The following is a 22085-nucleotide window of genomic DNA, read 5'->3' as shown; positions in this document are numbered from 1 at the left end:
ATTTATGATCCTAGAGGTCTTTCCCAACTGAGATGTCTCAAAGCAACAGACAACAACTACTTCATTCCCCTTGGATTTCCCAGGGATTGAAGCACAGGCACGGCTGAAAGCCTCTGGAGAGACTGTCTGGGAAAGCTCCAAAACTGCTCCAAAACCCCAGGTTTCCCAGCCCTGCACTGGGCAGCCTGTGATGGCCTCAGCTCTGCAGCTTCCCCTCTCCCTGCCTGGGTTGTTGCTGGAGGGCTCTGGTGCCAGGACAGAGAATCCCTTATTGCCTGCTCACTGTACCAGTTCCCCAAATCTCAGCAGATAAAAAGAGTTCTTAGTGTTTCCTTAATGTCTCTTTGTAGTTTATTAGAGGCCCAGGAGGCATGAGGGGGAAATATGAGTCAGAAATCCCTGTTCTGAGCCACCTGCTTCCTTTGCAATCTCCTTTGGAACCAGAACTATTAAAAGTAGATTATCAGACTATTAAAAGCAAATTATCTGAGCCTGGTGGCAATGCTGAAGTGGAAGGGCTGGGGGGAGGGAGGGAAGCACCACTTCCCCCTGGTGTCTCCAGATGGAAGCAGCTTTTGTCCAGCCTCCTGGATCTGCCCTTTTCAGTCCACACTGGGATTTTTGCTGTTCCAAGGGGAGGCCTGGGGGCTCTGGGAGCTGTGGACACGGCTGATGGATTTTTCCATCGAGACCTGAGGAAAAAGTGCCCCTCTTGGCTGCAGCTTGAGGATGTTTTCATGCTCTTAAGATGAAGAGAGAAGAGAGAAGAGAGGAGAGAGGAGAGAGGAGAGAGGAGTGAGGAGTGAGGAGAGAGGAGAGAGGAGAGAGGAGAGAGGAGTGAGGAGTGAGGAGAGAGGAGAGAGGAGAGAGGAGAGAGGAGAGAGGAGAGAGGAGAGAGGAGAGAGGAGAGAGGAGAGAGGAGAGAGAAGAGAGAAGAGAGAAGAGAGAAGAGAGAAGAGAGAAGAGAAGAGAAGAGAAGAGAAGAGAAGAGAAGAGAAGAGAAGAAGAGAGAAGAGAGAAGAGAGAAGAGAGAAGAGAGAAGAGAGAAGAGAGAAGAGAAGAGAAGAGAAGAGAAGAGAAGAGAAGAGAAGAGAAGAGAAGAGAAGAGAAGAGAAGAGAAGAGAAAAGAAGAGAGAAGAGAGAAGAGAGAAGAGAGAAGAGAAGAGAGAAGAGAGAAGAGAGAAGAGAGAAGAGAAGAGAGAAGAGAGAAGAGAGAAGAGAGAAGAGAAGGAGAAGAGGAAGGTGTCCATGTGATGCCAGCTCTGCTCTTCCTGAAGAACCCATCCATGTCCAAGCTCTCCTTGCTGCCACCTTTCCAGGGGGTTCCCATCACGCCTCTTTCCAGGGAATGCCTAATAAACCCCAGCAAATTGGGACTGAGGGATTAGCAAGCATTAAATGGTGCTCCTGAGCCAAGCCTCCTGCTCTCCTCATGATGACAAATTTTTATTTCCTCCCAGGGACTGTTTGCAATCCAACCTGGGGCAGAGGGAGGAGGTGACGTGGGTGTCTGTGCCTTTGGGAAGCCCCTGGGGCTCCTCCAGCTCCTGGTTTCTCTCTGGGGAAAGTCGGGTCCTGTTCCTATTGAAGCAATTTTGCATCTCTCAGTAGGGGCTGGATCAAGACTTGAAGGAAATAAGAGTTTGCTTCAGTTCCTACAAGCCAGCTCAACCTGGCAAAAATTCCCTTTGGATCCCTCTTGGGCTTTTCAAGAATTGCTCTGAGTGTTCTGTTGATTTTCCATGGAAAGTGGAGATACCCCTGGAAAAGCCTTGCTGCTGAGGGTTTTACAGGAGTAAAACCCTTTACTGACCTTCCCATGGATGCTGAAGAGAACAGAAAGTCCTGTTGCTCTCTAAAACTAAACTAAGATTGTATTTGATGAGTTCTATAAAATGTTATAGATTTTTAGTTTTTCCCACAAAGGCCAGAGGCAGAGTATTTACAGGAAAAGGGGGAAAGGCTTTTCTGGAAAATATTTGTGCTGGTAAATTGCTGCAAATTTGTCAGCTCCCAGATGCATCTAAATAAATAACGTGAGAACTTAGGCTGTATTTGCAAAAGAAAAAAAAAATAATATTGGATTTACGGGCTTGTTTCAGGTGTAATCAGAATCTAAGTTAGGCTTGTGAAATATTTACAAGCTTTATATATTTAGAAGCAGTACCTGTGCAGTCTTGTGGGAAGGAAATCCAGGTTGCACCCACTTCAGAACCAGGTCAAACCCTGTTTTTCTTGGCAAGCCTTTGGCTGTTGCAGTTGTGCCCTGCTGTGGCCACAGGCTCCTGGATCCTGCCAGAAAAAATTGCAGATTTTCAGGTGGGGACATCAGTTCCTTTTTGGTCTCTCACAATGGGTGTCAGGGCTTAACACTGGCCTGGCAATTAAACCAAGTGCCAGATGCTCTCTATTAATCTCTCTCTCCTCCCTTATAAGAAAGGAGAGAGAATAAGGGAGAGAGACTGATGGGTTGGAAACTAAACTACACAACTTTAATGAAACAGGAATGATAAATAGGAAAAATTACTAAATATATACAAATATAGAGGCAAATGGATACCACATTCCTCCCCTCTTCCCCCAATAGCTCTCACGTCACCACCGAGGCTGCAGGGCAGCCCTGGGAAAGTCCAGGCTGGACTCCTGGAGTTGGCAGCAGTTGGGAACTGGAGGCAGGAACACACAGATATGGGCTGGGATGGATCAGGAGCACAGGCAGAGGAATGGATGGAATCCTGGGTGAAGGAATGGAAGCAGGAAAGGCAGGAAGGGCAGGCAGCAGGAAGCTGGAAGCAGGAAATCTGGCTTGGCCCTCGTGATCCCTCAAATTTATCCTGAGGATGAGGTGTATGGGATGGAATCCTCTGTTCTGTCAATTCTGCCATGTATCTTGTCCATTCCTCCCCAAAGGAGGCTGCAGGTGGGACCTCTTTATGTTTTCCTCAGAGCTGAGCAGTGTCCTTGGCTCTGCACACCAGGCTCTGGCTGTAACTCTAAACATCAAGTGTTACCAGTCCTAGAAACACACACTCTCTGAGAAACTTGCTGTTAATTTCAGCAAGTGCAACTACTTAGAAGAGACTGAGCTGAAAGCAAAAGTACAAGACAGAAAATCACCTTTATCCTGGCCCAAACCAGGACAATGGGGCAGGGTTAGGTTGGATCCTGGCTCCCCGGGGGGGCTGAGTTGGGCAGAGAAGGCTCCATCCTGTTCCTGAGCTGGTGCCCCAGAAGGATCCCAAGGCTCGTTGTGCCTACTTGGGAAAGGAGCAGGAAAATTCCATTTCTTCCTAAGAGCAGCTGAAATCTCCCATTTTTCCTTCTCATTGTCTCCTGGCACTCATTCCCTGACCAGAGCTCGTTGCTGGTCTTGCCTCAAACCCTGCAAACCATCAATCCTCTCCCTCCCTAGGGCAGGAGCATCTCCAGCAGGCAGAGAATGTGTTAAACCAAGAACTGGATTTTTATTTGCTTTGTGGTTCTCAGCTTCATGTTTTTTAGGTTTTCTGCTATGGAGGGAATATAGAAGCAAGCTGTGATCTGTGTCACAGGAGGCTGAGCACTGCAAAAGGTTTCCAAATAAATTAAAGAGCTACCACCCAAAACACAGTGGCCACCAAGCAGCCAGTTGTCTGAGATAGCTTAAACCAACTGATTTTTACAAATATCCATGAATTAAAAATGTATAAACTCTTTCTACATGTACATGATCCCTGCTTTCCTCTAAAACCTCTTTTTTTTCCTTCCCATTGGGTCTTTTATTTCCCCTCTCTTAAAAGAATAATAATTGAAACTACCAGGCAGAGTTACATATTTAAATTTGCTTACCTGCAAGACAACCCAGAGCTGCTCTACCATCCCTCCAGGTTCTTTCTGGATGCTCAGGGGATTGGGATGTGTAGGAGGTCACTGCAGCTCAACTTTTGCCATCGAGACCTTGAGCAGGCTCTGAATGCACTGGGGATGGGGAGCAGAGCTGGGGGGTGCAGTGCCCACTGGTCCAGTGTCATCAACCAACTGGGACTGGGAGCACCCTGGAGTCTTCACCAGAGAGAAGCTGAGGAGGAAGTGAAAGGGTTGTGTTATAAATGACCAGGACTCAGTATTCTGTTAATGGTTTAATTTAATTAATCAAATTGCAATGAGCAAAACAGCACTGGGTGTGTGGGGAGTCTCCGCTCCACTCACACCCCTAAAGCTCTGGAATTACCTTTTATTGATTAGAATCCTATGAATATTCAAAAGGAGGTGGGGCTACATACATATTCATAGGATTACATCAGGTCATTATAATATTCATGATGGGCAGAGTCTTCTTTTGGGGAGATATCCAGGGGTCATCAGGGGGTCTTTGGATGAAGAGCTCTTCCTCAAGCTTGAACTTCTTACTTGATTTTACTTTTTTCAGCTTGATTTTACTTTTGTCAGCTTGATTTTGCTGCCTTCATTGCATTGTTACAAGGTGATATCAGACCCCAGCCATAATTTCCCCCTCATCTGCTGGTTGTGACATCTTCTTGTTCTCCTTGTGCAGATGTTCTCATTCCTTTGGTGCCTCGTTAGCCTTGGCAGTGCCTTGTTTTAAGAACTTTTAATTATCTCTGAGACAGAAATTAGCCTCGTTAGGGCCTTGTTTTGTTCCCACTGTTGCAGTGAAAAAATTCCATGTCTCAACTGCTTTGCTTAGCCCCACATTCACGTCTTACTCAGTTTAATTCTTTTCCTGAGTTTTGCTGGTTAGGAATACAAATTCATCACCATACATCACACAGGTGAGGGCTGGGGCCAACAAGAGTTTTCCGTGGGCATTTGTTGGAGAATCCTTGGAATAAAACAGACATGAGAGCAATCCTGACTATTGAGCTTTAGCCAGGGTGAGCTCAGGGCCTTGGGGCCCAGCTGCAAGGTTAGTTAAAAATGGGCAAAACCCAAGGGAGCTGGCAGCAGAAAAGAAGAATAAGAGGATGGGAAAGCATCTCACAGGCAGCACATAAAGAGTTGTATTTAACCCGGTAGATGCCCTGTGGCACGTGAAAAATGTGTTGTACCGATCAGCAATGTGCTTGTATCACGTTATCCGCCTGCCTGTGCATAAAAGGACAAGGGGTAATGGGTGTAAATTGGAGCATAGGAGGTTCAAGTTGAATATCAGAAAGAATTTTTTTACTGTAAGGGTGACAGAGCCCTGGAACAGGCTGCCCAGGGGGGTTGTGGAGTCTCCTTCACTGGAGACATTCAAAACCCACCTGGACACGTTCCTAGGGGATGTACTCTAGGGGGCCCTGCTCTGGCAGGGGGGGTTGGACTAGATGATCTTTCGAGGTCCCTTCCAACCCCTAGGATTCTATGATTCTATGATTCTATGATAAACGGCAATACTTGGCTTATTTTGAGCTGTGTTTTGTGCGCTGATCTCCCACAAGAGGGCAGCGGCAGCCTCAGCGTTCGCTGCGTTAACGCCGGAGCCGCCGGTACCGACGGATGCTCAAAATCTGGACTCAAAAAGTTATTTGAGGCACCTAAAGAACCCCCAGCAGCACCCACGGGCGTTGTACTGATTCAGGCTCAACCAACTGTGCCCTTTGGCCCTGGGGTTCTGCCGAAAAGTAAAAATGGGACCGAGCAGCAAAACCAAAAGCGACAGAAAACGGCACCGGAATGGTCGGAGGATCGGGGGGGGGGAGAAGCTGGAGAAGAGGGGTGAGGAATCTCAGGGTGCAGCCTGGCTGTGTACAAAAGGGCTACTGCTGCTCTCAGTAAAGGGCAGTACTTGGATTATATTGATCTGGGTGTTGTCCACTGAGCTCTTCCCAACTCTTTGCATTGTTTTCCCAGTCCTGTTTGTTTGGAGTTTTGGGAGCCCTATTGAGCAAGAGTGGCTGCCAAGGGCTGGTATATTCCAGGTTTTTGGTAAAATGACAACCACAGCCTGATTGTTGGAGGTGCTGTGGGGAGAGTTCCATGGGAGGGTTAGGGCCAGCCAAAGTTTTCAGTGGCCACTCTTTGCATTTTTTAACCAGTCCCATTCATTTGGAGTTTTGGGAGCCCCATTGAGCAACAGTGGGGAGTGGCCGAGGGGTTGAATATTCGAGGTTTTTGGTAAAATGCAAACCTGTAGCTCAATTGTTGGTGGGTGGGGTTCCATGGGAGGGTTAGGGCCAGGCAAAGCTTTCACTGGTCACTCTTTGCATTTTTTTACCAGGCCCATTTGGGTGGGATATTGGAGCCCTATTGGCCGAGGGGTTGAATATTCGAGGTTTTTGGTACTAAACCAGCCCGAGGGTGAGATCAGTGATGATGAACTAATCTATTTTTTGGGTTGTTTTTTTTTTTTCAGAACGGAAAGCGGTGTCGAAATAATTTTCCACAGCTCCTTGATGAAATCCACTCTCCTGGAATTTGTTGATGCTATTTTATTGCCTTTTATGTGTCTAAAACCATCCTGTATTTGCCTTGCTGGCAGCTCCTGTGTCACGGGTGTACAGCAGCCACCAGGGAGGGACAGAGAGCAAGGGAGTCCAAGCAGGGGCTTGAAAGGGGGATGGATAAAATTCCACGGGGCTCAGCAGCTCCACGGGAGACAGAGGCTTCTCCAGCAACAGCTTCTGTGCAGCTGGAAGGAAAAAAGCTCAGACCGTCCTGCCTGACAAAATTTAAAGTCTTTCTGTGCAGAACTTTCATCCACCTGGATGCAACCTTCCTGCTCACCAAGGATAAAAATCTCTGGATCCTGAGCTCAGGGGATGTGAAATCTCCTCCCCTGGGAGCTGGAGTGGGCTCTGCACACAGACTTGGGCAATCTGGCTGCAAGTGGAAAAAACAAAAATTAGGCAGTGTGAATGGGGTTTTTTTGTTTGTTTTGCCGAGGTGGGAGAAGGAGCATTTACATCCCAGACGTGTGACTGGGAGGTGCTGGGCTCTGCTGGTGTCCCCAAGTGGTTTATGGTCTGGGGCTCATTCTGTGAGAATGGCCCAGGGCTGGCAAATGTGGCCTCCCCCAGCTTTGCCTCAGCCCTAGGGCAGAGCTGGGCACTTTCCTTCTGGATTTTCCCTTGTTAAACCAGGCTGACACTTTCAGTGTCATGTTAAAGACAGGAGGAGCAGGAGGCCTGGAGGAGGATGGTAAAATCTCACCCAGAAATGCTGGCTTCTTGTCACCTTCTGTCCCCTTCTTAAGGCATCCCAGAGGTTTGTTTGCACAAAAAGCTTTTCCTTCCTCTGAAAACACAAAATAAAAAAATCTCCTCCAGCAGTAGCTGGAAGATCAAGTAGCTGGGAGGGGGCAGGAAACTCTCAGAACTATTTTAAAGCCAGGAACCAAACACAAACCCTGAACCTCTGGCACTCAGGGGCTGGGACAGGGCAAGAATAGGTCTTAATTAAAGCCAAAAACCCAAGACTGATTTAGCCATCAACTGATCCATCCTTCTCCCCTTCCTCTATCTCAACTGAGATTTTAATCCTAATTTACTTGGGGGGGGAGAGGCCGGGTGGGAGGTTCAGCAAATAACCTGTTTCTTTCTGGGCAGAGCAGACATTCAGGCTGTGTCAGCTCAGGGAATTTTTCCTCCTTTGCTGGAGGAGCCTCCGTGTCCTCTCCTGATGCTGAGCCCCTGCCTGGCCCAGCCAGGACCTGCCATGGAGGTGACACGGAGGTGACATGGAGGTGCCATGGAGGTGACATGGAGGTGACATGGAGGTGACAATGCAGTGGAGACTTTTGGCTTTTGCCATGTCCCCCCACAGTCCCCTTCTCCCTGCTTGCTGCTGCCTTCTTTAACAACCAAACAACCACCCTAGGCAGGTCACAGCTGAATGTAACTTTCTTTTTCCTTTTTTTTTTTCCCCTGGGAACTTTTCAGTGGGTTAAAGCTTGAATAGGGAAAGCAAAGGCAAAACAGGACTTTGTCCTGCACCCCAGGACCAGAGCATCTCCTGCCTGTCCCATCCTTCCTCCATCCCCCCAGACAAGGTGGGTGGTGTCACCCCCACTGCTGCCTCCATCACCCCCATCCTAAGCTGCTCATCTGCTTGAGCTGAGAGCTGAGAGCCCAACAAAAAGCAAATCCCTTGGATTCCCCACGAGGGAAAGTGTCTCTGGGGAGCCAGTGACTGCTGCTCCAGCACCCAGGAAGCCCATCCAGGGCACGGCCCCTTCAAATCCAGGCAGAAATGCTAAAGCAGCTCTGCTAAATTATGTTCTCCAGCTCCCTGGTGTGAGAGTCTCTGAAAAAAAAAAAAAAAAAAGTGCTTCCATGAATGTTTGGTGTTCAAAGTCCTTTTTTCTCAAAGATAATGTGTAAAAGCTCAGGCTGTCTCCACGGAACTGGGGCTTTCACAGGGTCAGCTGCAGGATTCACCCCCCAAGTAACCTCACTTTGCCTCGGGGTCTGTAACTGGAAAAACAAAACCCACTCTGGGGGCCCTGATCTGGAGGACTGAGCCCCATCCCAGACACAGAACAGCACTTTCCATGTTGGACCTTGGCACCTGGTGTGCAGCTGCTGCAGCCTCAGTGCCCTCAGATTAATTTTCCTTTTTGTTTTCCTGCAGATGGGCTTTTCCTGGTGTCCCCAAAGCTCAGCACCCACAAGGTGGGGAGGTGGTTCAGGTGCTGGAGAGCTGCAAAATGAAGGAAAAATGCTCTTGTGTTTCCCAAGTGTAATATTGTTATGAAATTGTGCACAGCTCCGTGGGATGTGGGGTGTCCTGCAGCTTGGCCTCCTCTCCAGGGCTTTCAGCAGATTTCTGGCTGCTCTGACATGGGCAGCTTCACCCTGGTGGAGCTGGGCACACCTGGCAAACCAGCTACAGTGGCAGAAATCCCTCATTTCTATTATCTTATGCTATAAAATATATTTTACTGCTACTAATTTTTGTACCAGAAAGTGACAAACAGCCTTTTTTTTTTCTTTTTTTTTTTTTTTTTTTTTGGGGGGTGGGGGAGGGTGTAAGGATTTATTTAAAAATAATTAAGGGAACAGCAAGACATTTATTTAAAAAATCTATTTAATCATTAACCACTCAGCTCAGTTCAACTGAGACTCTACTTCAAGATACCTTGGAGCACAGGCACAAAGACCGTGGTGTGCCCCCCAGATCCTTCTCCCTCCAAGCTTCCCCTTTTCCCTCCCTTCCCAGCTTGCAAACTGAGGATGGAGGGGGGTGGAGGTGTCCAGTCCCCCGGGGTGTCCCCAGCGAGGTGTTGCAGGGGGTTTTCAGGCCTTTGTTTTGCAAATCCGTGCAGGAAATCGATGTGGGAAGGTGCTTGAGCAGCTGTTCCTGGAGGATCCTTATTCCTTGGGTAAGCACAGCTGCCAGGACCCCATCCCAGAGCCTCCCCACACATTCCAAGGCAGCTTTGGGCTCTGCCCGTTCCTCCCAGCTGCTCCAGGAGCAGATTTTGGGTAGCACAGCTCAGCCTCTGGGCTGGGTCTGACCTTGCAGGAGGGAGCTGGAGCAGAGGAGCCTTTGCTGTGGGGCTGCAGCTGCTCAGAGCTCTGGCATCTCAAGGGGGGTCATGGGGGATGAGGCTGAATTTGGTCTCTGGGGCTAAAGAGCTTGTGGTCCCCCATGATGGGGGCACCCAAAAGGGAAGAGGGTCCTGACAAGTGGCTTTCTCCAGCCTGGGATGTGTCATTCCTGTCCCCCACCTGTCATTCCTGTCCCCAGGAGGAGGAGGAGGAGGAGGAGGGGGATGCTCTAGGGCAGGGTGGGTCCTGCCAGTTGTTTCAGCCCAGGGAGGCAGCACTTTGTGCAGAGGTGACAAAGGAAAGGAAGGAAACGAAAGCACAAAGGAAGAAATGAACCCTGCTTTGCACAGAGAGGGAGGAGACAGTGCACTGAGTTACACCAGGAGGAAGGAATAGATGAGACCTGGAGGAAAACAGAACCACAGCCCCTGCCATGGGCAGGGACCCCTCCCACAGCCCAGGGTGCTCCAAGCCCCATCCAACCTCCAACACTGCCAGGGATGGGGCAGCCACAGCTTCTCTGGGCAACCTGGGGCTCAGCACCCTCACCCCAAAGAATTTCTTCCTGAGACTTAATTAAATCTCCATTCCTTCAGATTAAAGTTGTTCCACCTCATTCTGTCACTCTCCCCTTGTCCAAAGTCCCTCCCCAGCTTTCCTGGAGCCCCTTTAAGGACTGGAGAAAGGTTCTTCCCTTCTCCCTTCTCTGTTCCCAGGTCCCAGGGTGCAGGGGATGGACAAGTTTTGTCCCTAAGGAGTCCAAAGGCAGAGAGCAATGTTTATTTTGGGCAGAATTATGCACCCAGCTGCTGGGCCAGGCACTGGTACCACACACACAGACATCCAAGAGCCCCTGAGACCTCCTTTGCACCATTGCTGCCATCTGACTGCAAGTGCAGGGGGGTAGCAGGGCCAGGGAGCTGCAGGTGGGGCTCCTGCAACACCCCTGCCAGACTGTCTGTGGTAAATGTAAATGAGAGAAATCTTTTTTTTTTTTTTTTTTTTTTTTGAATAAAAGCTCTTTTAAACAGGCCCTGTATAAACGATCCTTCTACCCAATGTTTTGCAGCTTGTAAAATAAACATCACAGGCAATTCGCAGCTCCTTGGGGCTCAGCTGTGCAGCCCCATGGCCCTTCCCAGTGTCCCAGAGGATGCAGAGAGTGTGGAGGGATGGATGAGGTGTCTGGGACAGGCTGAGGATGCCCCGACCCAGCTGCTGCCCTGGGCAAAGTGTGGAGCAGGGGAAGAGGAAGGGTGGAATGTTGGGGCTGAGGTGTCCCCTCTGCAGGGAGCCACAGAGGACACTCTGCTGCCACCAGAGAGGAGGGAAAGAAAGGACCTTTTAGTGGGAAGGAAGACAAGGGGTAATGGTTTTAAACTGGAAGAGGGGAGGTTTAGGTTAGGTACGAGGAGGAGATTCTTTAGGGTGAGGGTGATGAGAGCCTGGGTTGTCCAGGGAAGTTGTGGAAGCTCCATCCCTGGCAGTGGTGAAGGCTCTGGGCAAGCTGATCAGGTGAGAGGTGTCCTCAGGTCCCTGCTTTAAGGTCTCTTCCAACCATCCCAGGGTTTTATGATCCAGAGGATACGATCCATTTCCTCTATCAATTAACTCCTGCTTGTCCCTGCCTGTCTGGGGTCGTTACCAGCCCTTTCACCCACCGGGCATTGAGTTGGAATAAATAATAAACACCAACCATGCAAGTGGCCTTCGGTTTGTGTCCTGCTGTGCTGCCCTGGGGCAGGGACAGAGAGCTCAGGGATGGACAGTGCTGGCTCCACTCCTGCACCTTCCCCTCTTGCACAGCCCCTCATTCCCAGGGGGTTTCCCTCTTCCTCATAGGATCTATCAGGCTTTCCTAATCCTAGGAAAAATTTGTTAAAACAAATGGCAAATGTCAAAAATGCACTGGGTCAGCATCTCCACCTTCACCAGCCTGCTCTGTCTGTGCCTGGGCTTTAAGAGCAAGGGAACTCCTGGGGTTTATTGCATCATCTCTAATCCATAAGGCTCTCCTGATGCTTCATTGATATCGAGGAATTGGCAGCAAATGATTTTTAAGCTCCAGGAAGACAACTGCCTATTGAAAAGAAAAAAAAAAAAGCAAAAAAGAAAAGAAAGGAAAAAAAAAAAGAAAAAAAAAGAAAGAAAGGAAAGGAAAAAAAAAAAAGAAAGGAAAGGAAAGGAAAGGAAAGGAAAGGAAAGGAAAGGAAAGGAAAGGAAAGGAAAGGAAAGGAAAGGAAAGGAAAGGAAAGGAAAGGAAAGGAAAGGAAAGGAAAGGAAAGGAAAGGAAAGGAAAGGAAGGAAGGAAAGGAAAGGAAAGGAAAGGAAAGGAAAGGAAAAGGAAAGGAAAGGAAAGGAAAGGAAAGGAAAGGAAAGGAAAGGAAAGGAAAGGAAAGGAAAGGAAATGGAAAGGAAAGGAAAGGAAAGGAAAGGGAAAAAAAAAAAAAAAAAAAAAAAAAAAAAAGAAAGAAAGAAAGAAAAAAAAGCTGAAATTAACTTGGTTTTCCCGGAGCTGACAGCACTGTGGAGGAAACTCCATCCCCCAGGGTGCAGAGGCTGGGACACCCCTGGGCCTGAGAGGTCCCTGGGCATCCCACCTGCCTGCTCCAGAGGGCCGTGATGGGGACACCAGTGTGACACCCGGTGCAGCAGGAGGACAGGGCTGGTGGCTTCATTCCTCCCCACAGAGGGCCTCCTGTTTGTCCCATTAAGGCCATCATTAAAAACCAGTTAGACCCCTAGGGAGAGCCCAGGCAGGGCCCTGCAGAGGGGCTCCCAGACCCCTGTGTCCCCCAGCATCGGGGTGGTTCCTCCTCCACTCCAACTTGTGTACTGGGACTAAGAGGTGCAGGGTGCCCAGCTTTGCACCTTGTTAGCATGGCAATTAGCTCTCTTTACCCTCCTGATTGCTCTTGTGCATATTTGTCTCCAGTCCATCTTCCCAGGCAGTTATAAAAGCAGAGCCAGGGGGGCAGGAAGGATTCTGGCTGGGGTATGGACACCAAAGCCATGCTGGGGACCGTCCTGCTGCTGCTGGCCCTGGCCAAACCCTCCTGTCCCAGCCCGGCCCGCGTGACAAACCAGAGAGCAGAGGCTCTGAAGAGGCTCCTGGAAGTCTTTGGCATGGAAGATCCTCCACCCCCCCCAGCTCACTCCAAGCAGCCCCCCCAGTACATGGTGGATCTGTTCAACACCGTCGCCAACGCAGACGGGGTCACCAAGAACCCCGACGTCCTGGAGGGCAACACCGTCCGCAGCTTCTTGGATAAGAGTAAGGGCAGGGGGAGGGGGACAAGGGTGGCTGGCAGAGGTGACCCCCCCTCAGCCTGGCTCCTCTTCTCACCCCCATCCTTCCCTCCAGCTCACAGCGAGAAGATGAGGTTCCTCTTCGTGCTCTCCAGCGTGGGCAAGAACGAGAAGATCCTCACGGCAGAGCTGCACCTGTACCGCCTCCGGCCAAGGGCTCCTGATGGGCCCAAAAGGCACCACCTGTGCCAGGTGAGGAGGGGCACAGGGATGGGGAGGGGGGAGAGGGATGGGGACAGAGATGGGGACAGAGATGGGGAGGGGGACAGAGATGGGGACAGAGATGGGGACAGAGATGGGGAGGGGAACAGAGATGGGGAGGGGGACAGGGATGGGGAGGGGGACAGGGATGGAGAGGGGGACAGGGATAGGGAAGGGGACAGGGATGGGGAAGGGGACATGGATGGGGAGGGGAACAGAGATGGGGAAGGGGACAGAGATGGGGAGGGGGACAGGGATGGGGAGGGGGACAGGGATGGAGAGGGGGACAGGGATAGGGAAGGGGACAGGGATGGGGAAGGGGACAGGGATGGGGAGGGGAGGGGAACAGAGATGGGGAGGGGACAGGGACGGGGAGGGGGGACAGGGATGGGGAAGGGGACAGGGATGGGGAAGGGGACAGAGATGGGGAGGGGAACAGAAATGGGGAGGGGACAGGGATGGGACAGGGATGGGGAGGGGGACAGGGATGGGGAGGGGAACAGAGATGGGGAGGGGGACAGGGATGGGGAGGGGGGACAGGGATAGGGAGAGGGGACAGAGATGGGGAGGGGGACAGGGATGGGGAGGGGGTAGGGATGGGGCAGGGATGGGGAGGGGGACAGGGATGGGAGCAGGGGTAGGGATGGAGGTGGGGATGTGCCCACTGTCACTCTGCAGTCCCTCACCTGCCCCAGCACTGTCCAGCTGGGAAGCTCACCTGAGTGCATTGCACAAGGAATCACAATGACTTAACCAGGTCCTTAAATATCACCCTGGCTTGTGCCAAGGCACCCACAGGTCGTGACAAATGGAAGCTGACAGCTCCCTCATCTCCCATCTTTTGTGTCCCTGGTGCCTATGTCTGGGTGCCAGTGGTGACCATCATTTGCTGCTGTCCCCAGGTCAGTGTCTACCAAGTGCTGAAGGGGGGTGACCTGGATGCCCCAGGAGGGAAGAAGCTGCTGGCAGCCCGGCTGGTGGCACTGCAAGGCTCGGGCTGGGAGGTCTTCTCCATCACACAGGCTGTGAGTTGATTTTCCTCTGGTTCTGGTGGCACAGGGGGAACTCTGGGGAACTGCAGGAGCTTTTTTTAACCCACTTCATCCCCCCAGTGGCCTTTTGGGCTCAGATGTGATTTCTGTAGTTTCTGCAGCAATGTGTGGGGGGGTAACAGACCCTGGGAGGGGGATCTGAGCCCTACCAAGAGTGCTCAGAGGGGTCCTGCCCCATCCCCCTGCCCTGCAGCTAATGCCAGTGCTGTCCCCTGCCACGCTGTCCCTGTGCCAGCCCCAGCACAGCCCCTGCCCGTGGTCTGGGGACAGAATGTGACCCTGGGGGGTCTCAGCTCCTGCTGCCCCAGTGGTGACAGAGCACGGGGACTGAGGGCCTGGTACCTGCTGTGGGGACACCAGCAGGGTGGCTCTCCCAGCCTTGGGGTGACCTTGCTTTTGTTCCCCAGGTTCGGGACTGGACCGAAGATGAAAGCAGCAACCAGGGTTTGCTGGTGACAGTCCAGGGCCTGGGTGGGAGCCTGGTTGAAACCCCTCCCTTGCAGTTTGCCTCTGGCCAGGACCACCACGAGAGCAAGAAGCCCATGTTGGTCCTGTTCACAGATGATGGGAGACGGGGAGCATCCCTGCCCGTGGGCGACTTCCCAGGTGGGTCCCACACCCCCTGGGGTGGCTCCCCCTGCACAGGGGATCCTTCAAATCCAAAGCTCCTTCTCTTGCTGCCTCCTTTGGGGTTTAATCTCTGCAGGGCCGCAGGCTCAGAGATGTAAATTTGGGTTTTGCCTGCCCTGGTGAGTGCAGCTGTGGAACCGTGAGGTTGTCACCTCCTGCCGGCTCTGCCTGGGACGGTGACGCTGTCACCAAAGAGCTCACAAAACCTGAGGGGGAGGTGTCTGGGGATGCTGTGCCACATTCCTCTTCCTCCCAGGCTTGTGCAGTGCCTGACAGCACCGGGTCCTTCTCTCCAGCAGATTTCCAGCCTCAGGCTCCCCTCCTCCCCTCCACGCTGCCGGTACCCAAGCGGGCCGGGCCGCGCAGCACACGCTCGCTGGACCAGCTCCAGCCCTGCCAGAGGCATCCCCTGTCCGTGGACTTCGAGGAGATCGGGTGGTCTGGCTGGATCATCTCCCCCCGGGGGTACAATGCCTACCACTGCAAGGGCTCCTGCCCCTTCCCCCTGGGGGAGAACATGCGGCCCACCAACCACGCCACGGTCCAGTCCATCATCAACGCCCTCAAGCTGAGCGAGGGGGTCAGCAGCCCCTGCTGTGTCCCCAACAAACTCTACTCCATCAACCTCCTCTACTTCGATGACGATGAGAACGTGGTCCTCAAGCAGTACGATGACATGGTGGCCGGGAGCTGCGGCTGCCACTGAGGCAGGAGGAGCAGGAAGGGGCAGAGGCTGCCAGGCTGCACCCACTCCCTGCAGAGCATCTCTGGGGTGGAGCTGTCCCACGAAGCCCTCTAAAAGGGTCAGGGACACGCAAAGCAAAGGAGCACCCCGCTCTGTCCTGGCTGGTGTCACTCCCTGGTAGTGACACTCCTGGGTGACCTGAACAAACCTGGGTGACGGCAACAGTTTCATCCCGGGGTGCCCTGCGGGGGGGTTCAGGCTCCCTCGGCCCTGCAGAGGCTTCCTGCAGGCTGTACTATATGTATATAGCAAGAGCACTAATATATGAGAGAAACCACCTGTATGGTGTCCTGTAAATGTCTGTACAGTTCTGCATTGCTGTGACGTGTAAAATTAACTCAGAGGAACTATTAAAAGTGCCAATGTCTGAGGGGCTGCTCGTGGGAGTGCTGCCAGGGTCAGAGCTGGCTGAGGAGGAGCAGAGCCCCTGTGGGGCTGTGGCAGGGAGGTGAAGATTCAGCTGCAGCACAGCCTGTGGAGCAGAGGGATCCAGCAGGAAGCTGCTGAGCTTGGAATGATCCCAGGATCCACCAGCCAGCCCTCCAAGGGGGCACACGGGGCAGGAGGAGTGATGGAGGTTGAGGGGGGGATGTAGAGGTGATGCTGCCAGGGCAGGGGAGGTGGGGAAGGACAGGTCCTACCTAGGTGACTCCAGCCCTGGAGTTTGCACCGTGCACAGAGAGAAGATTCCTTGTGGAAGGAAACAGAGTGGAAAACCAATGTTGTGGGATCAGGCAGTGCTGGGGAGGCTCAGGGGGGCAGGGCAGGGCTCCCTGTCTTGCATCTGCTGGCACAGCTCCCTTGTCCCTGCAGCCTGGGACTCAGGGGTGGGGGGCAGGGGGACATGGCTGTCCCTGCCAGAGGCTTCAGCCCCTCCAAACCTCTTTCCAACAGATGCCAACAGCTCAGGTGCAGTCCTAGACTGACACCAGGACTCAACCCAGCTGCTCTTCATTTTTAAGCCCAATTTGCAAGTGACCAAATACTCCCCTGGCCTGGTGGGCATCTGTTTCCTTCTGCCATTGCTCCAAAAGCAGCACCAGGAACTGTCAGCCCTTCCCTGCCTACCCAACACCCGGGTCCCTGTCCCAGTCCCACACAGCTGGAGGGTGAATTCCTCCCAGTAGCACACACCAAAGGGCAAATCCTTCCCCTGTGCCCCACGGATCTGCTGCCACTGGGACGTGCACCCTGAGCAGAGCCAACATGTGCACCCTGAGCACATCCAGGTGTCCAAGATCCTCTTCTAATGCACCCAGGGCCAGGCACCTCATCCCAAAACCAACACGGGTTCAGCTGCATCCCCCCAGGGCCCATCCCCCCAGCAGTGGGCAGGAGGGGTGGCTCTGAGACTTGCAGGGCTGTGTCCTCCTCTCCCCCAGAAGTATCAGCAGTTGCCTGAATTTCTCCAAGTGGCTGGCCAGGAATCCAAGACAAGAATCAGTTTTGTCCTGGTTTATTAAATGCTTCTTCCTGGGGATGCTCTGGCTGCCAGCCCTGCACCCCCAGGCTGCTCCCAGTTCCCAGCACAGCAGCATCCCAAGCCAGATTCCCAGTGGGAAGGGATGAGGGTCTGGCTGGCAGGAGGAAGGGCTGTGTTCTCTTTTGGGGCTGTCACCCAAATCTCCACGCTGGACCCATGGTGCAGGGTTAAACATCTGCTCAGCTGGGAAGGAGCTGTGGGGTCCTGGGCCACGCCTGAGGGGGGAGCCTGTGGATCCCCCCCCCTCAACCCAGGGGCAGAGCAGCTCCCACCAGTGTCCCCGGGGGCTGCACCTCAGCACAGGTGTCCACTTCTACCCCCCTCAGAGAGGTGACAAGAGTTCAGCCCCACACACTCCCCAGCTCAGTCCCGTGTCCTCGGGGTGCCCCAGACACGCCTGGGATGAACAGTGTCACCTTCGGTGTCACCTTCAGCTGAGCCTTTAGTGACTGCGGGGCTGGCACGCAGTACTGAGGAAGGTGACAGCAGAGGCAGAGGGGACATCCAGGGGCTGAAGGGCCCTTGGTCAGCAGTGACAGTGGGGATCAGCCTTGCAGCATTCCGACAGCTTCCGCAGGACTCGCTTCTTCAAGTTGAGCCTCCTGGAGAGCTGGCCGGTCTCCACCTCATGAGCCTTCAGCTTGGCATAATAGTCAGAAAACTTGTTGTAGAGGATGGAGATGGGCATGCCATTGAGGATGATGCCAAAGGAGATGCAGGCAAATGCCACGAACCTGCCCAGCATGGTGTCGGGCACGGTGTCACCGTAGCCCACAGTGGAGAGGCTCACCTGAGGGGGGAGGAAACAGAGTTTAGGTCTGAGGAAGGAATTCTTTCCACACAGAGCAGTCACACATCCAAATGGGCTGCCCAGGGAGGTGGTGGAGTCACCATCCCTGGAAGGATTTCAAAACCACGTAGCTGAGGCACTTCAGGATACACTTCAGTGGTGCTGCAGACACTGAGACATTTTACTGGGGGGATACTGACAGCTGGGTCAGTCTTTAGAGCAGATTCTGAACAATTACAGAAGGTGAAGAAATTAAATGTATACAGTCGCAGACAGTATGTGCCACTTTTTTCTTATCCTTTTGTTTAGTCAAACACAAGGCCTCGTGTTTACTCAAACCCGTGAGCTGGGGTTTCACACAAAGAGGGTGGAGGGTTCTACTGCTCTGTACTTTGCACACAGTGATCTTGGAGGTCTTTTCCAGCTGTGACACTTCTATGATTCTGTGGGACAAATCCTCTGTGAACAAGCTCAGCAGCCCCAGCCTGTGGGTGCTGGCACACACCTCCCTCTGCCCCTGGGTAGGACGCAAATGTCACCCAGGAATGGCACTGCCAGCTCAGCTCAGCCAAGCTGGAGCTCCACAGGCTGCATCCAGAGAGCCCAAGGAAGGGGCTGGATGAGGGCCTGGAAGAAGAGCAGAGGCAAAGCCTTCCTGTGCCCTGCACTTGTGGCTGCAAAAGCAGAAGGACACCACAGAGTGGAACCATCCCCAGCAGCCTGGGGGGCTCTGCTGGACCTTCCTGACCCAATGAGCTCAGAAGCTCCGAAGCTTCCTGACCTGTTCCCACAGGGATGCAGCTTCCCAGACCCTCCCTTCAAGCACTGCCCAGGAACGCACCCTGAGGACCAGGGAGATGGGGACAGGGTGAAGGCTGAGGCAGAGAGGTTTGGGCTTTTCCCAACAACACTGAAATACTCAAATCTGATTTTGCCAAGCGATTTTTCACTTCCTCAAGGAGGGATGGATTTGAAGGAGGAAGGCTGTGATGGCCAAGGGGGGATTAGAGGATCATTTCATCCATAAATCACAGTGGCCTCCTAACCCCTGGCTCTCAAGTGCTTTAGCTGCTCCTCACCTTGGAGGTTATTCCAGGTTTATTGCAGTGCTCAGCTCTGCAGATCTGCTGCTCCCAGCACAAGTAGGGCAGCAAGCTCCTGTCCCCACCCTGTGTCCCCTGGTGGGGCAGGGTCTGACCACGTTTCCTCAGTTCCCACAAGCAGCTCTGGGTCCCCTGGATCAGCCCCCAAGCTCTGACCCCCTCTTGTCCCCAGCCAGCTTGCAGCACTACACAAGCCTCAGGATGTCCTGGGGGGGCTGAACTACACCCACCCAGAGCTTGGGTCCCATGACAGCAAGACAAGAGGGCACAAGAGGTCTCAAGTTGTGCCAGGGGAGGTTTAGGTTGGACATGAGAAAGAATTTCTTTACTGAGAGGGTGATCAGCCATTGGAATGGGCTGCCCAGGGAAGGGGTGGATTCTCCATCCCTGGAGATATTTCAAAAGAGCCTGGATGTGGCACTCAGTGCCATGGGCTGGGAACCACGGGGGGAGTGGAGCAAGGGTTGGACTTGATGAGCTCTGAGGTCCCTTCCAACCCAGCCAGTTCTAGGATTCTATGACAGATAAACCCTGGGCTGAGTTACATCCCCCAGTTACCAGCCCAGGCCTGGAGATTCCCAGGTCCCACCCCCCACCCCAGCACTGGTTTTTGAGCCGTTGAGCTGGATGAAAATCTCTGATTTCCTTTCTCAGAGCATGCAGGGTCCCCCCCCCATTGTGTGGGGGAAATTTCCCACCATTGAGTTAGGGGGAGAACCGTGCCCTTTCCTGTCTCCTGGCCACAGCAATGCTGCAGGATCCCTCCAGCAGCCCCTGTCCCCAGAGCCCCTTTCTGCCAGGAGGTGCTCACACCTTACCGCTGCCCACCACCACGCGTAGGGGATACTGGTGAAACTGGTGCCTGGGACATCGTGTTCCGCCGAGTGCATGAGAGCAGAGAAGATGAAGATTCCCATGGCAATGAAGAGGAAGAGGCAGCAAACCTGTTGGTAGCACTGCCTCATGGTGAAGCCGAAGGCCCGGAGGCCAGTGGAGTGGCGCGCCAGCTTGAGGATGCGGAAGATCCTCATCAGCTTGATGATCTTGAGGACTTTGCCCAGTTTGCTCACGTTCTCCATCTTGTGCAGCTCGTCGTGGTAAAGCACGTCTCCCTCATCTAGATTTTCAAAGAGGATCTGGATGTAGAAGGGGAGGATGGCCACCAGGTCTACGGCGTTGAAGGCCGCCCGCAAAAAGTTCTTGAGGCTGGAGGAAGACAGGAGCCGCATGAGGTACTCGGAGGTGAAGAAGATGGCACAGATCATCTCCAGCTGCTCCATCCACATCTTCCCTGTCTTGTGTTTCATCTCCTCTACCGTGCTCAGTGTCATGCCCACGATGGAGATAAGCACAAAGAAGCTTGACATGACAGCAATGATCTTGGCCGGGACAGAAGAGAATGGGTTCTCGATGAGGTTCCAGATCATCTTTCGAAACTGTCCCAGAAATTTTCCCTCAAACTGCTCCACCGAGTCTATGGGCTCCAGTTCTGCTTCCAGCTCTCTCTGTACTTTCAGGTACTCGCTGAGTTCATCTTGCTTTTCCTCAAACAGGATCCGGCAGCAGCGCTGGGAGTATTTCAGATGGATTCCCCAGTACTCGATTTCCTCCACGAAGTTACTGGGGCAAATCTCATCCATTATCCACAGGACCCCGCTGCAGTAGAAGTGGAAGATGTAGTGGAAAATTGATGGGTCTCTGTCAAAGAAATACTCATTCTTCTGCACCGAGTAATCATCACAGAGCTGCAGCTTCTTCATGGGGTCTGTATAAAGGGCCAGCTTCCCAAGCCTGGTGATGGGGTACCGGGCTGCCACCTTGTAAGCTATGTGGAACAACCTGCCCCCGACATTAATGTTGAGCAAGTACTTGTTCCTTTGGATGGGAGTCTTGTTTGCCTCCTGGTTTCCACCAGCAACATCCTGCATGGAGCTCCACTGCCTTATCAGGCTGTCCTGGGCAAAGGGGATGTGGGCTGCCTCCTCCTCCGGGCTCCGGTGGTGGCCTCGGCCATCCCCAATCTTCAGGTTGGCAGAGAGACTCCCACGCCTCACCCGCAGCTTCCTCATCCTGCCTGACCCTCCAAAGCAGCAATTCCTCTTAGGAGCTGGAGGACAGCAGCTCCGGCTTCATGGGAATGCTCCCAGCAGCCCCAGACCCCCTGGGACAAGCTCTGGCAGCTCAGAGGAGCAGTGGTGAGCTGGTGCCCGGGGGGCAGTGGCTGTGTCATCCTGCCCTGGGGGACCGGCCAGGTCCCCAAAGCCGATTGCTGATCAGGAGTCAGAAGCAGCCAAGTGTCTGCTCTTTAAGACACTAATGAGATTGAAGCGCTAGCCCTTTATGTAAGGACCTATTTCCAGCTCTGCACTTCTCTTTTTCCTTACTCTGGTCTCATTAAGTGTTTGCCTTTCTCACACGCTCCTCTGTCTCCGAGCAAGCCACTGACCAGAGCAAGCTGAAAAGAGAGCATGAACTTGCCCTGACTTAACCCTGGGAGCCCAGACACCCAAAGGTGCAGACATGCAGGATGTGGATCAGCTTTGGAGCCACACAGCAGATGCTGCTTTTGGCACCAGTCATTTGCCAAGCCCACGAGTGCTGCTGCAGCTGCCCCTGCTCCGTCAGCTGTCACAGCCCAGAGAAGGGACACATTTGTTCCCTCCCCAGGACACAGATTTACAGGTGAAGGACCCACCTCAGTCCCCAGGCAGTGCCCGGCCAGATCTCCAGGGCAATAGATCCCTCCTGCCCCCCTGGCCTGTGCTACCTGCTGCTTGCACCAGAAATCAGCCCCAGCACTGGGGCAGGAACAGAGGGGGGGACCCTGGGTCTGCAAACATTCAGTGAAAGTTCCCCTGAAGTAGAGGAACTGAAGGGGAGGAAATAACCCTTTGGATTTGCAAGTAAAAAGGGGAACCAAAATTAAAAGCCCTGCTCTTTGATGTCTTGCCCAGGAACACAACCCAACCTCAGGATGGAAAGCATCACGCTGATTGCCATTAAGTGAGCTAATTGCACACAGAGACCCGGAGCACAAAGCTGCTCCCGGGCTGCAAAGCAGCTCAGGCTCTGCTACAATTGAAATCTCTGAGCCTGGGGATTAGGGCAACAAAAATGTTTCTGGCACCAGACGGAGTAAGGGAAATGCTGTCCCAAACACAGCCCCAAGTGTTGGCTCAAGACAACAACTTGTTTCTTTCAACCCTGAGACACTCAGCACAGGGCTCAGCGAGCAAAACCTGCAGGGTCTTGGGGCAGGAAGCAGCTGCAGTGTTTTTACCCTGCAGCCTGGCTCCCCA

General features: G+C 53.0%; 2 protein-coding genes across 2 annotated transcripts; one reads left to right on the top strand and one right to left on the bottom strand.

The window, feature by feature from the left end:
• Positions 1-12266: 12266 nt before the first annotated feature.
• On the top strand, positions 12267-15553 carry LOC139788221 (bone morphogenetic protein 4-like). Its single transcript, XM_071727926.1, has 5 exons — positions 12267-12747; positions 12838-12974; positions 13886-14008; positions 14443-14641; positions 14965-15553. The coding sequence occupies exons 1-5, from the start codon at positions 12471-12473 to the stop codon at positions 15369-15371; spliced, it is 1143 nt and encodes a 380-aa protein (XP_071584027.1). The 5' UTR covers positions 12267-12470; the 3' UTR covers positions 15372-15553.
• A 1767-nt stretch (positions 15554-17320) lies between these two features.
• Positions 17321-21510, bottom strand: LOC139788083 (potassium voltage-gated channel subfamily V member 2-like). The gene is made up of 2 exons (XM_071727643.1): positions 19605-21510; positions 17321-17683 (listed from the first exon to the last, which is right to left on the bottom strand). The coding sequence occupies exons 1-2, from the start codon at positions 20853-20855 to the stop codon at positions 17420-17422; spliced, it is 1515 nt and encodes a 504-aa protein (XP_071583744.1). The 5' UTR covers positions 20856-21510; the 3' UTR covers positions 17321-17419.
• Positions 21511-22085: the final 575 nt, after the last annotated feature.

This window comes from Heliangelus exortis, chromosome 28, assembly GCF_036169615.1.
Source record: "Heliangelus exortis chromosome 28, bHelExo1.hap1, whole genome shotgun sequence".
Lineage (NCBI taxonomy): Eukaryota > Metazoa > Chordata > Aves > Apodiformes > Trochilidae > Heliangelus > Heliangelus exortis.
The sequence above is the reverse complement of the archived record's forward strand: the minus strand, read 5'-3'. Positions and strand labels throughout refer to the sequence as shown.

Excerpts from the sequence above, each read along its gene's own strand:
- LOC139788221 (XM_071727926.1), top strand. The coding sequence starts at position 12,471 with ATGGACACCAAAGCCATGCTGGGGACCGTCCTGCTGCTGCTGGCCCTG. Across the intron at positions 12,748-12,837 it reads CCGCAGCTTCTTGGATAAGA|CTCACAGCGAGAAGATGAGG; the intron begins GTAAGGGCAGGG and ends CCTTCCCTCCAG. Across the intron at positions 12,975-13,885 it reads AAAGGCACCACCTGTGCCAG|GTCAGTGTCTACCAAGTGCT; the intron begins GTGAGGAGGGGC and ends TGCTGTCCCCAG.
- LOC139788083 (XM_071727643.1), bottom strand. The coding sequence starts at position 20,855 with ATGAGGAAGCTGCGGGTGAGGCGTGGGAGTCTCTCTGCCAACCTGAAG. Across the intron at positions 17,684-19,604 it reads ACGCGTGGTGGTGGGCAGCG|GTGAGCCTCTCCACTGTGGG; the intron begins GTAAGGTGTGAG and ends CTCCCCCCTCAG.